Source organism: Myotis daubentonii, chromosome 3 (assembly GCF_963259705.1).
Source record: "Myotis daubentonii chromosome 3, mMyoDau2.1, whole genome shotgun sequence".
Taxonomy (NCBI): Eukaryota; Metazoa; Chordata; class Mammalia; order Chiroptera; family Vespertilionidae; genus Myotis; species Myotis daubentonii.
Window position 1 is genome coordinate 81929060 of NC_081842.1, and position 13708 is coordinate 81942767.

The 13708-nt window shown below is 41.8% G+C and overlaps 1 protein-coding gene across 13 annotated transcripts in view; it reads right to left on the reverse strand.

The window, feature by feature from the left end:
- Positions 1-13708, reverse strand: part of SENP7 (SUMO specific peptidase 7) — a 174117-nt gene that overhangs the window by 76278 nt on the left and 84131 nt on the right. For 9 of the 13 annotated variants that reach the window (XM_059688017.1, XM_059688015.1, XM_059688011.1 and 6 more), the window contains one exon: positions 13459-13653. The exons of the other annotated variants lie outside the window; for them this stretch is intronic. In XM_059688017.1, the coding sequence (XP_059544000.1) occupies positions 13459-13653 (195 nt within the window). The remainder of the gene's footprint in view (positions 1-13458; positions 13654-13708) is intronic. 13 annotated transcript variants of the gene reach the window in all.

The following is a 13708-nucleotide window of genomic DNA, read 5'->3' on the forward strand; positions in this document are numbered from 1 at the left end:
TAAACATCTACGAATTCCCAGGAACTACTGATGGAATAAAGTCAACGAGGCCTACACCAAGAAATATTATAATCAAACTATCTGAAAGACAAAGGTAAAAAGAGAATCTTGAAAGCACTAGAAAAATCTATTTGTCACATACAAAGAATCCTCAATAAGATCTTAAGCAGATTTCTCATCAGAAAGCATTCAGCTAGAAGGCACTGGGTTGATTACTCAAAGTACTGAAGAAAAAAATTCAACCAGAAACCTTACATCTGGCAAACCTGTCCAGAAATAAGGACAAACTTAAGACATTTCCAAATAAACAAAAACTGAGGGAATTCATTACCACCAGACCAGCCCTACAAGACATGCTAATGGGAATGCTTCATGTTGAAATGATAGGACATTAGACAGTAACTGAAAGCCACATGAAAGGGAAAGAGAGACATGGAAACATCAATGATGAGAAAGAATCATTGATTGTCTGCCTCCTGCATGAACCCCACTGGGATCAAGCCCACAACCCAGGCGACTCGGTCCCGCAAGTCGCCTTGGGCTGGTCCCGCCTTCTCCAGGCACCTCCCCGCTTCTGCCCTGTCTCCAGGACAGCACAGCAGCTCCACCCTGTCATGGAGCCAGAGGAGAACATGGAAGCCTCCTGCCTGCTGCGGAGTTTCGCACACCGCTTCCTGGCGGTGCGTGCGCTGCGCTCTTTCACCTAGTAGGTGGGCAACAGACGAGCTGAGTGTAAGCAGTGGGTGGCAAAGGACTGGTGAAGGGGACACTATGGGCTCTCACCCCCACCTTCCTGCACGGGATGGTCCCGCCTCTTCTCAACGCCTCCCTGCTTCCGCCCCGTCTCCAGAGCAACGTAGCGGCTCCATCCCGCTGCACATGCAGCCTCCTGCTTAACGATCTTATGGCATGAGAGCGTCATGACCATTAGCATATTAGCTCTTTATTATATAGGATACTAGAAGCCCGGTGCACAAAAATTCGTGCACTCAGGGGGTCCCTCAGCCCAGCCTGTGCCCTCTCACAGTCTGGGATACCTCAGGGGATGTCCACTTGCTGGCTTAGGCCCGTTCCCCAGGGGGATCAGACCTAAGCTGGCAGTCAGACATCCCTCTGGCAGTCCAGGAGCCCTTTGGGGGATGTCCAACTGATGGCTTAGGTCCACTCTCCATGGGGAGCAGGCCTAAGCTGCAATCGGACATCCTTAGTGCTGCCAAGGAGGCGGGAGAGGTTCCAGCACTGCCGCTGTGCTTGCAGCCATCAACCCAGCTTGTAGCTGAGTGGAGTTCCCCCTGTAGGATCACACTGACCACCAAGGAGAAGCTCTTGCATTGAGCGTGTGGCCCCTGGTGGTCAGTGTGCATTACTGCAACCGGTCGTTCCCGGTCATTCCACCGTTACAATTTTCATATTACCCTTTTCTTCTATAGGATAGTGTAGAACAATGCATATAGTTGGCCCTCTGAATCTGCAGATCCCCAACCACAGATAGAAAAACGAAACTGTTTTTGATCTACTGTTCATTGAATCTGTAGATACAAAACCCAGGGTTACTGAGGACCAACTATACATTTATTGGAGGGGAGGAAGGTGGAACACATATAAGTGAACCTATGCAGTTGAAATCTGTGTTATTTAAGGGTCAATTGCATGAACGTTTATACATCTAGTCAGATGATCAAAATATATGAAGCAAAAATTGACAGAATAGAAGAAATAGACAGTTCCACAATAATAGTTGGAGACTTCAATACCCCACTCTCAACAACAAACAGAAGCTGACAGAAGATAAATAAATAATTAAAGGACATGAGCAACAGAATATATCAACTAGATCTAACAGGCATATACAGAATACTCCACTCTCGCCAACAACAACAGAATACACATTCTTCTCAAGTGCAGATTGGACATTCTCCAGGAAAGACAATACTGTAGACAACAAATTAAGTCTCGGTAAGTTTGGAAAAATGAGTAACATACAAAACATCTCTGGCCACACAGGACGAAGTTAGAAATCAATAATGTAAGGAAAACCAAAAAATTCTCACTTGTGGAAACAACACACTTATCTTAACTAACCAATGAGTCTATAAATAAGTCCCAAGTAAAAGGGAAAACTGAAAATAAAAACAGGGAGCATTATCTCAATGCATTGAGATTTTGCTTCCCAGCAGTTGTGAACAATTTGGCTCAAATAAACTCACAAAAATTCTTTAAGAAAAAAAATATCCAAACATATATGATGCAGCAAAAGCAGTGCTAAGGGAGAAGTAAATAGCTGTATATTTCACATTAAAAAATAAGAAATAACTCAAATCAGCAACCTAACTTATAACTTAAAACTAGAAAAAGAAGAATAAATTAAATTCAAATGTAGTATAAGGAAAGAAATAATAAAGATTAGAGGGGAGGTAAAAAAAAAAAACAAACAAAAAAACCCAGAAAATTAAAAAGGTCAACAAAACTAAAAGTTTGTTCTTCAAAAGAATCAAAATTGAAAGACCTTTAGCTAAATGAACTAAGAAAAAGACTCAAATGTAGTATAATTGGAAGTGAACATGAGGACATTACTATGAATCCTACAGAAATAAAAAGGATTATAAGAGTATAATGAACAACTGTATGCCAAAAAACTGGATAATCAAGATGAAATGGGAAAATTCCTATTAATACAATATCTACCAATACTGAATGGCAAAGAAACAGAAAATGTGAATAGATGCGTAACTAGTAAGGACATTGCATCAGTAACCAAAATCAAACTAACAAAGGAAGGCTCTGGGTCTAATAGTTTCAACTGGTGAACTACAGAAAACCCTTCTAAAAACTTGAAGAGGATAAAATACTTCGTATCTTATTCTCTGAGGCCAACATTGCCCTGACACCAAAGGCAGACGAAGACACACAAAAAAAGATACAGACCAATATCCCTTAAGAACATTGATGCAAAAATCCTCAACAAAATACTCCAAGTAAAATTCAACAGTTCATTATGGCTACACCATAACCAGATGGATTTATTGTTAGAATGCAAGAATAGTTCAAATACAAAAATCTATCAATGTAATACACAAAAGAGGAAAATTACATGGCCATCTCAATGCAGAAAAAGCATTTGACACAATTCCACACCCTTTTCTGATGGGGGACAAAAAAACATTCAACAACCTAGAAATAGAAGGATACTGCCTCAACATAATAAAAGCCACGTATAAAAACCCACAGTGAATATAACAAATAGTGAAAGACTAGAAGCTTTTCCACTAAGATCAGGAATAAGACAAGAATGCCCACTTTCACGACTTCTAGTCAACACAGTACTGGAAGTTTAGCCAAAGCAACTATGCAAAAAAAGTAATAAAAAGCATTAAAATTAAAAGGGAAGAAATAAAATAATCTGTATTCATAGATAATGTATGTAGAAAACTCTAGAATTATACAAACAAAAAACTGTTAGAGTTATAAAGTTAAAAATTTAAGAAAACAATTCTTACAACAGCCTCAATAAGAATTAAAAACTTAGCAATTAACTTAACCAAAAAGGAAAAAGAATAAAATAAAAACTACAAAACATGACTGAGAAAAATTAAAGTGGACATTAATACATGAAAACACATCCCATGTTCATGGATTAGAAGACTTAAGATGTCAATACTAACCAAAGAGATCTATAGATTCAATGTATTTTTATCAAAACTGCAATGATATTTTTTGTAGAAAGAGAAACCTAGAGATGGTGGAGTTCAGAAACTCTCTGCCCGCCTCCTCCCATGAACACAGCAAAATTTATAACTAAACTAGAGGCCCAGTGCACAAAAATTTGTGCACTCGGGGTGGGGGAGGGGTCCCTCAGCCCGGCCTGTGCCCTCTCGCAGTCTGGGACCCCTCAGGAGATAATGACCTGCTGGCTTAGGCCTGTTCCCAGGTGGCAGAGGGCAGGCCCAATCCCTAGGTGCAGCCCCTGGTTGGGCTCAGAGCAGGGCCGATTGGGGAGTTGGGGCGCCGCCCCCTGTCATGCACAGAGCAGGGCGGATTGGGAGATTGCAATGCCACCCTCAATCACGCTCAGGGTAGGGCTGATTGGGGGGTTGGGGCACCGCCCCCTGTCACACTCAAGGCAGGGTCGATGGGGAAGTTGCGGCGCCACCCCTTGTCATGCACAGAGCAGGGCCCATCAGGGGGTTGGGGAGCTCCCCCGTCACTCACAGAGTAGGACCGATAGGGGAGTTGGGGCACCGCCCCCGTCACACACAGAGCAGTGTGGATCAGGGGGTTGGGGCGCCGCCACTGTCACACTCAGGGCAGGGCCGATGGGGAGGTTATGGCTCTACTCCATCACACACAGAGCAGGGCCCGTGGGGTGGGGGTTGGGGCGCCGCCTTCTATCACCCACAGAGCAGGGCCGGTCAGGGGTTTGGGGCGCCGCCACTCTCACACTCAGGGCAGGGCCGATGGGGAGGTTATGGCTCTACCCCGTCACACACAGAGCAGGGCCGATCAGGGGGTTGTGGCGCTGCCTCGTTACACACAGTGCAGGGCCGATCAGGGGGTTGGGGTGCCGCACCCTGTCACACACAGAGCCGCAGAGCGATCATGGGGTTGGGGAGCTCCCCCTATCAGGCACAGAGCAGGGCTGATCAAGGGGTTGGGGTGCCTTCCCCTGTCACGAACAGAGCAGGGCACATAGGGAGGTTGTGGCCCCGCCCCCTGTCACACACAGAGCCGAAGGGTGATCAGGGGTTTGGGCGCTGCCCCCTGTCACACTGATCCCGGTGCTGGGAGGCCTCTCGGCTCCCCTGATCCTGGTGCTGGGAGGCATATTACCCTTTTACTATATAGGATAGAGGCCTGGTGCATGGGTTGGGGCCAACTGGTTTGCCCTGAAGGGTGTCCTGGATCAGGGTGGGGGTCCCCACTGGGGTGCCTGGCCAGTCTGGGTGAGGGGCTGAGGGCTGTTTTCAGGTTGGCGAGTGACTGAAGCTCCCAACCGCTCCTTTTTTTCTTTTTTTTTCTTTTTTTATTCTGGGCCAGCTTTAGCTCTGAGGCTCCAGTTCTTAGGCCTTCGCTGCTGAAAGCAGGTTTCTGGCCTTTGTTTACCTTCTGTATTTGAAACAATGTTGTGATCCTGCTGGCTGAAGCCTGACGGACTAAAGCAGGTTTCTGGGGTTTTGTTTAGCTTCTATATTTGTAACATAGTTCTTAGAGATGCAGCTCAGAGGCCTGCAGCGGCAGGCAGGGAACGTTGGAGTCCTACGTCACTGAAGCAAGCAAGCCTCATGTTCACTTTAAGCTGCCTGGCTGCTTGCCACCATCTTGGCTGGCAGTTAATTTGCATATCACCTTGATTAGCCAATGGGCAGGGTAGTGGTTGTATTCTAATTACCATGTTTCTATTTTATTAGATAGGATTACAGAACCAGTTATTGAGAACCACCTGAAGACTAGCTGAACAGAATTCCTGTAAATGAGGATATAAAGAAGCAGTCATATGGAGACTAGTAAGAGAAAAGGAGATGCAAAACAGGCTGAGCTCACACCCACAGGTTGTGGTCAATAATCAGAAGAGATATCTTGGTTATACCAGGTGTACCAGTTAATAATGCAGATTTTTTTCAATAGATGGAGTTACACATACGTTGATATATATGCGATTTGATATGTATGCTGTTTTGTTGTACTGACAAAAGCTTCAAAACTTCGTATGTCAAATTTTCTGAAGGTGTTAACATCATAGATATTTTTAAGCTTAAAAATGTCAAATTTCATGCCAAAAAAAGAGCATTTGCAAGAAGTTTTAATTCATTATTTTGAAGAAAAGAGCTGCTGAAAGTTATTATATACTTTGGGAAGCTTATGGTGAACATGCTCCATCTCAAGATACTTGTGAAAAATGGTTTAAATGCTTTGAAAGTGATAATTTCCATGTGAAAGACAAAGAACATCCAGGTCAACCGAAAAAGTTTGAAGACCAATAATTACAAGCATTATTGGATAAAAATGCGTGTCAAATTCAAAAACAACTTGCAGAAAGATTAAACATTGCTCAGCAAACAATTTCCGATCATTTACAAGCAATGGGAAAGATTTTAAAAGAAGGAAACCTTCCTTTAAAGCTTTAAAGTGTATTTTTAAAAGCTATAAACTTTTTAAATTGGTGGGATTCATACCAAATGTACTATATAACCCTCATTTCTTAAACCAAAAGGTAATACTAGTATGGCTATGACAAATGCCTTTCGCAGCACTGGTATTAGCAACAGAGGTAACAATAATCTCAGGAAAAGGGCCCTGGCCAGGTGGCTTAGTTAGTTGGAGCATTATCCTGTACACCAAAAGATTGCAGGTTTGATTCCCAGTCAGGGCACATACATAGGTTGCAGGTTTGATCCCAATCGATGTTTTGTCTATCTCTCTCTCTCTTCCTCTCTCCCTCAAATCAATAAAAGCATATTCTTGGGTGAGAATTATTTTTAAAAGGAAAAAAAATCTTAGGATAAGACACTAGCATCCCCAACATAAAAGATTTAAGTATCATCGACTACAACAACCTTTAATGGAGTGTTTAATATATGCAGTGATAAGATACAAAGAAATAATGACTGGTAGACAGGCATGGCTCACTGGTTGAGCGCCAAGGTATAAACCAGGAGGTCATGGTTCGATTCCCGGTCAGGGAACATGCCCAGGCTGCAGACTTGATCCCCAGGAGGGGGCATGTAGGAGACAGCCAATCAATAATTCTCTCTCATCACTGATGTTTTTCTCTCTCTCTCTCCCTCTCCCTTCCTCTCTGAAATCAATAAAAATATACTGTTAAAAAAAAAATGGGAGAAACCAAGATGGCGGCATAGGTAAACACCTGAAATTGCTGCCTCCCACAACCACTTCAAAACTAAAACTAAAAGACAAAACAGACATCATCCAGAACCACAGGAAGGCTGGCTGAGTGGAAATTCTACAACTAGAAGGAAAGAGAAAAGCACAGTGAGACTCAGAGGAGGTGCGGAAGTAAAGTGCAGAGGTATGGAGGCGCGTGTGCGGAAAGGGCTGGCAATGGAGGACTCCGGTGTCTTTTTCAATATGGAGGGAGTCACAAACTCAAGACGGCCCTGAACTCCAGTTCCGGGCGAGTCTCTAGGGGCCCAGGACTCATACCGGGAGAAACTGGACTGTCCGGCATCGGGCGAAACTCGAGGGCAGCTTTCTCTCAGAGGTGCTTTCAGCGATTACCGGGATACTGAGACGGGACACTGAGACACAGGGGCCTCTTAGGGCAGGGCTGAGGATCAGCCATAGCTGTTTGCTTCACCCTGTTGATTCCCTGAGACCCCGCCCCACCCAAGCTGCTAGCAGAGGCCTTTGCATATGAATGGGCTGGCCCTTTGAGATCTAAAATTACCTAACAAACTGCAGCTGGGTCAAAGAGACCCAGAACTTCCAAAAGAAGGCCCAAGGCCCCACTGAAGCTTGCACTGCTTCACAGCTGGGCCTCATCTGGGCACCTCCAAACCCCAAACAAGGAAGAGGAATCTGCAGATCTCTCTGTAGCTCCTGCTGGGTAGCCTCAGGCAGAGGCTAAATTAGCACCTCCTTAGAGATCCAAGAGCCCGTGTACCCAGTGGTCTGAGTGGGACCATCCAGATTACAACTCCTCAGATCCATAAGGGACACACTCAGGGGGGAGACTCAGTGAGCACCAAAGCCCCACTGAAGCAAGTCTTGCCCCAGAAGGGTGTCTTCAGCATGGAAGTTCGCCCACTGTAGACACAGCTGATTCTCACAGCCAATTGGCCTGGAGGTCAATTCCTCCCAGTGATATCAACAACAATCAAGGCTTAACTACAACAAGACTGTGCACAAAGCCCACAATGGGGTGCACAAAGAGTGTCCACCTCAGGTAACTGGGGAGGCTGAGCCACTGGGCCCTATTGGACACCCAGCACACAAAGCCACTGTATCAACACAGGGAAGCATAAAAAATGCGGAGACAAAGAAACAGATCACAAATGACAGAAATGGAGGAAAACAAAATACTGGATATAGAGTTCAAAACCACAGCTATAAGGTTTTTCAAGAATTTTCTAGAAACCACGGATAAATTTAGTGCGACCCTTGAGGATATGAAAAAGGACCAACTAGAAATTAAGCATACCCTGACTGAAATAAAGAATAATATACAGAGATCCAACAGCAGACAAGAGGATCCCAAGAATCAAGTCAAAGATTTGAAATACGAAGAAGCAAAAAACACCCAACCGGAAAAGCAAAATGAAAAAAGAATCCCAAAATATCAAGATAGTGTAAGGAGCCTCTGGGACAACTTCAAGTGTACCAACATCCGAATTATAGCGGTACCAGAAGAAGAGAGAGGGCAAGATATTGAAAACCTATTTGAAGAAATAATGACAGAAAACTTCCCCTACCTGGTCAAAGAAATAGACTTACAAGTCCAGGAAGAGCAGAGAACCCCAAACAAAAGGAATCCAAAGAGGACCACACCAAGACACATCATAATTAAAATGCCAAGAGCAAAAGACAAAGAGAGAATCTTAAAAGCAGCAAGAGAAAAAAAAGTCAGTTACCTGTAAGGAAGTACCCATTCAACTGTCAGCTGATTTCTCAACAGAAACTATGCAGGCCAGAAGAGAGTGGCAAGAAATATTCAAAGTGATGAATACCAAGAACCTACAACCAAGATTACTTTATTCAGCAAAGCTATCATTCAGAATTGAAGGTCAGATAAAGAGTTTCACAGATAAGAAAAAGCTAAAGCAGTTCATCACCACCAAACCAGTATTATATGAAATGCTGGAAGGTAACCTTTAAGAAGAGGAAGAAGAAGAAAAAGGTGAACAACAAATACACATCTATCAATAAGTGAATCTAAAAATCAAGTGAATAAAAAATCTGATGAACAGAGTAAACTGGTGAATATAATAGAATCAGGGGCATAGAAAGGGAGTGGACTGACTATTCTTGGGGGGTGGGGGAACAGGGATTGGGGGGTGTGGGAAGAGACTGGACAAAAATCGTACAACTATGGATGAGACAGTGGGAGGGTAAGGGCAGAGGTGGGGTGGGAACTGGGTGGAAGGGAGCTATGGGGTGGGGGGGAGAGGAACAACTGTAATAATCTGAACAATAAAGATTTATTTAAAAAATAAAATAAAAATGACTACCATTTATTAATCACAAATAATGACTACCATTTATTAATCACATAATGACTATCATTTATTAATCACATAATGACTATCATTTATTAGTCACATACTAAGTTATATAGCTTCTCTCCTTAAATCTGCATGATAATCCTATAAGAGTGCATTATCCCTGTTTTAAAGAAAGAATAAGTAACTTGCCCAAGATAAGCCAGGTTGTTAGGAATACTGCTAATATCTGAATCCAGGTGTCTGTCTTCAAATCTATACCAGGGGTGGGGAACCTTTTTTCTGCCAATGACAATTTGTATATTTATAACATCATTGGAGGGTCATATAAAATTATCAACTTAAAAATTAGCCTGCTGTATTTGGTCAAACATTTAACTAATTCACCCCTTATGCCTTGGCAGGGACAGATCAAATGATTTTGCTGATCATATACAGCCCACGGACCAGACATTCCCCACCTCTGGGATTCCATTCCAAATGCAAGAACCAAAGAAAATTACCACCAACAAAATGAATTTCCAAGGCCCACATCAAATACCACCTGGAAATTTCATAAAATGAATTTCAAGAAAAAAATATAACTGCCAAGAAGGACCCCTCATGGTTAACTGGTAACAAATTCATAACTAGAGTCTAGCAGCCATTACCAACACAAGCTCTCATACACACTGCATGTAGGAAAAAGCAACAGGCTGAACCTTCAGTTTCTTGCACTTGCCCTGCCATAGAATCAACCCTCATAAATGAGTTCATGGTATCAACTTGCAATCAGTGGACTAAGACCTGCCCCTCCCAATCAGAACCATGCAACTATATCCTCATTTGCATCTATATTGACCAATAAGAACTGCTCCATCATAACGACCAATCTGACCTATCAAGACCATGCTACTTGGACCAATCAGAACTTTGCTATTTAGATTCTTGTTCTGAACCAATTAGGAACCAGGGTGCAAGCTTTATATAGGGCAGCTTCCCCTTTGTCTGGTGGAGCTCACTTTTGGTTTCCAAGGTAGGTTGCCTTTCCCCAGTTTGCAAATTGTTCCCTTGAATAAACTTTCTTCTCTTTCCATACCCCATATTGGGAGCTCCTATTGACATTAGCTTGGTGGTAGCAAATTTTTGTTGATCACAACTATTTAGAAAGAACTTGAGGAGAGCTAGAGTTCTTATTTTATAGATTTTAGGAACAGCCAGAAATTTTAGACCTATTATTATTAAACCTTAACCCCAAATTGGTATAAAGCTTGAAAAGTATAGATTTAATATAATAGTTTCATAGAATCCTCACAATTAGCATGAATGTGTGTTAATGTCATTTGAATTCCATGGTAACAGTACATAATAAATAATCACTATGATTAAATCAACCCTAATGCTTTGGTAGAGCCAGATCAAATGATTTTAATCACTTGACTACTTATGGTTACATATCTGAGTACTTATGCTGAACTATTACCATGAAACTCAAATCATATAAGTCTTACATAAGCCTTCAGTTATAACAACATATATATACACATATACACATATATATACACATATACACACATATATACACATATACATGTACATATAAACTTTATATATATATATATACACACACACACATATATATACACACCCATATACATACATACATACACACACACACACACACATATATATACACACACATATACATACATACACACACACACACACACACACACACTAGGGGTCCAGTGCACGAAGATTCGTGCACTGGGGGTGGGGACGTGGAGGGGGCTTCCCTCAGCCGGACCTGCACCCTCTCCAATCTGGGAGCCCTCTCCAACTCGGAGTTTCTGTCTGCCTTTGCAATCATATGAGCGAATTGTCTGAGACCCCCAACCCAGTTTGGTTTGTTGCTCACAGAATAATAGAGGCATTTTTTTTCTTTGCTCCATTGGTGGAGATTTCCTGGAAGTTTTAGGATATCTTCCCTTTAATTTTTCCTAGACACTCTGATTTTACTTATGTCTCTCACCTTTGCTTTCCCTCCATCCCCCACCACAACAGTATTCCAGGCTCACTTTGCTGTAGTGCAGTGGTTCTCAACCTTCCTAATGGCGCGACCCTTTAATACAGTTCCTCATGTTGTGGTGACCCCCAACCATAAAATTATTTTCGTTGCTACTTCATAACTGTAATTTTGCTATTGTTATGAATCGTAATGTAAATATCTGATATGCAGGATGTATTTTCATTGTTATAAATTAAACATAATTAAAGCATAGTGATTAATCACAAAAGCAATATGTAATTATATATGTTTTCCGATGGCCTTAGGCGACCCCTATGAAAGAGTCGTTCGACTCCCAAAGGGGTCACGACCCCACAGGTTGAGAACCACTGCTCTAGTGTCTAGGAGAGCTGTCTGCCACCAGAACTACGATTCCCAGCATTCCTGGTGCTCCCCGCGTTCTGGGTTTTCCCAACCAGAGAGCCACTTCCCACCAAGGCTCCGGCTCTCCTGCTCTGCTTTCCATCCGGTGACCTAGGGAGCCATGCCCGCCCCCCCCCCCCCCAAGCTGCCGGCTCTCCCACTCTGCTCTGTGTATGCAAGTTATGCAGCATATTTGTCAGGTTAATTTGCATACTCACTCCTCATTGGCTGGCGGGCTTGGCTTAAGCATACCCGAAGGATGCTGATTTGCATATTTCTCTTTTATTATATAGGATACGATTCTCACATGTGAAATTTAAAAGAGATAATAAACAATCTTGTGAGGTAGAAAAGGCATTCAAAATTATTTGTTTTTACAACTCAGAAAACCAAAGGTCAAGGTTAAATGACATAAACATTAACCCAAGTGCACAAAATTAAAATGTATTGAGCTAACCACTGGGTGTAAGTGCAAATAAGACATGATATCTCTCCTTAAGGAGCTCATGGTCCAGTAGAGAAGGCAGAAATAAACACCTACAGTATAAAATTATAAATGTACTTCTAATAATCTCTAATTATACATCAAATTTATTAGGAACTAGATAATACCACTGAAACTCATTTTTTCCCCAGCAAATTCAGAAAGAGATCTACTAAAGTATAAAGTTAAAATTGTCATTGATAATTCACTAAGTAGAACCTCGGTGAAAACATAAAATATCTTCCAAAAGGAGAAAAATTTATAAAATTTTTAAGTTCATAAGAAATGAAGTGAGTTTATAAAAATAAAATGTGTTAAAAATGTAAGAAATTTGTTATAGATCTTTAATGAAGCAACTATAAATACTCTTTAATGTAATTAGGCTTAGAACACAAATACAAGCCCTAGCTGGTTTGGCTCAGTGGATAGAGCATCAGCCTGCGGACTGAAGGGTCCCAGGTTCAATTCTGGTCAAGGGCACATGCTTGGGTTGTGGGCTTGGTCCCAGTGGAGGAGCATGCAGGAGGCAGCCGATCAATGATTCTCTCTCATCATTGATGCTTCTATCTCTCTCTCCCTTCACCTCTGAAATCAATAAAAAATTATTTTTTAAAAAAGAGAGAAATATAAACCAGAAGTTACCTCTGGGTGGTTCAGGGGCAGAGGGGGAAGGGGGAAATAAGACTGGATCAGTAATTTTCATTCAGATCAAAACTATTTATTGTACTGGCTGAAAGCAGAAAAGTAAAACGAGAAGTTCATGATAAAGTAAAAGTTAAAGGTCTATTAGTATCTGCTAACTGACATCCCCTAGCTTTTTCCCATGCTTTTTTTCTTATTTACAATCCCCACTCTTTTAGAACTTAAAACAAAAGCAACTTCATATTTCCATTTCTCTTATTGGCATAGTAAGACACTTTTATTAATGGAATTCAGCTATCTCAAACCATTTTTGTGAGAAATGCATTCAGCCATTCATTCAACAGATACTTACTAAGCACTAAGTGCCAGGTACAGTTCTAGAATCTGGATATAAAACCAGTAAATATGGCAATATGGAGGGATGGAAGAACAGGCTGACAGATGAATGAATAGGACAGAGAAGGAGGAGGAATACACAGAGTCAGGGGAATGGATTTTAAAATAGTTAACTAAATTCTCATTAAAGAGTCTGTATCCATTTTTCCAAAACACAAGTGGAATAACATTGTTTTTTAAACTGGTTATTAGCCATGCATGGAGTGTTGGTTCCAGCCACTAGGAGAGAAAAGTCATACTAGCCATCAGAGCACATTTGCCTCACATTTAATAATAGCATATCTGTTGGGGAAGAATAGAGGAGGGCTCAAGAGAATAATATTTGTGTTGAGTAAAGTTATCACTAAACATACCTTTCATTTAAAAAGAAGCTCTTGTGAGGATTTAGATTTTGACAAGATTCTAGGCTGCCATCAGATGGTGAAGAAAGCTGCTCTGATTGCAAGTTGTCTGTATCACCCAAAGTGGCCTCAGTTACAGGAGAGGTCTTTATGTATTTTCTTCCTAACTCCGTTCCCAGGACATTCGTCAATATAACTCTGGGTATCCTGTCACACAAAATAACAAACACTGTTCTGTACTGAAGTCTGCAGTAACAAATAT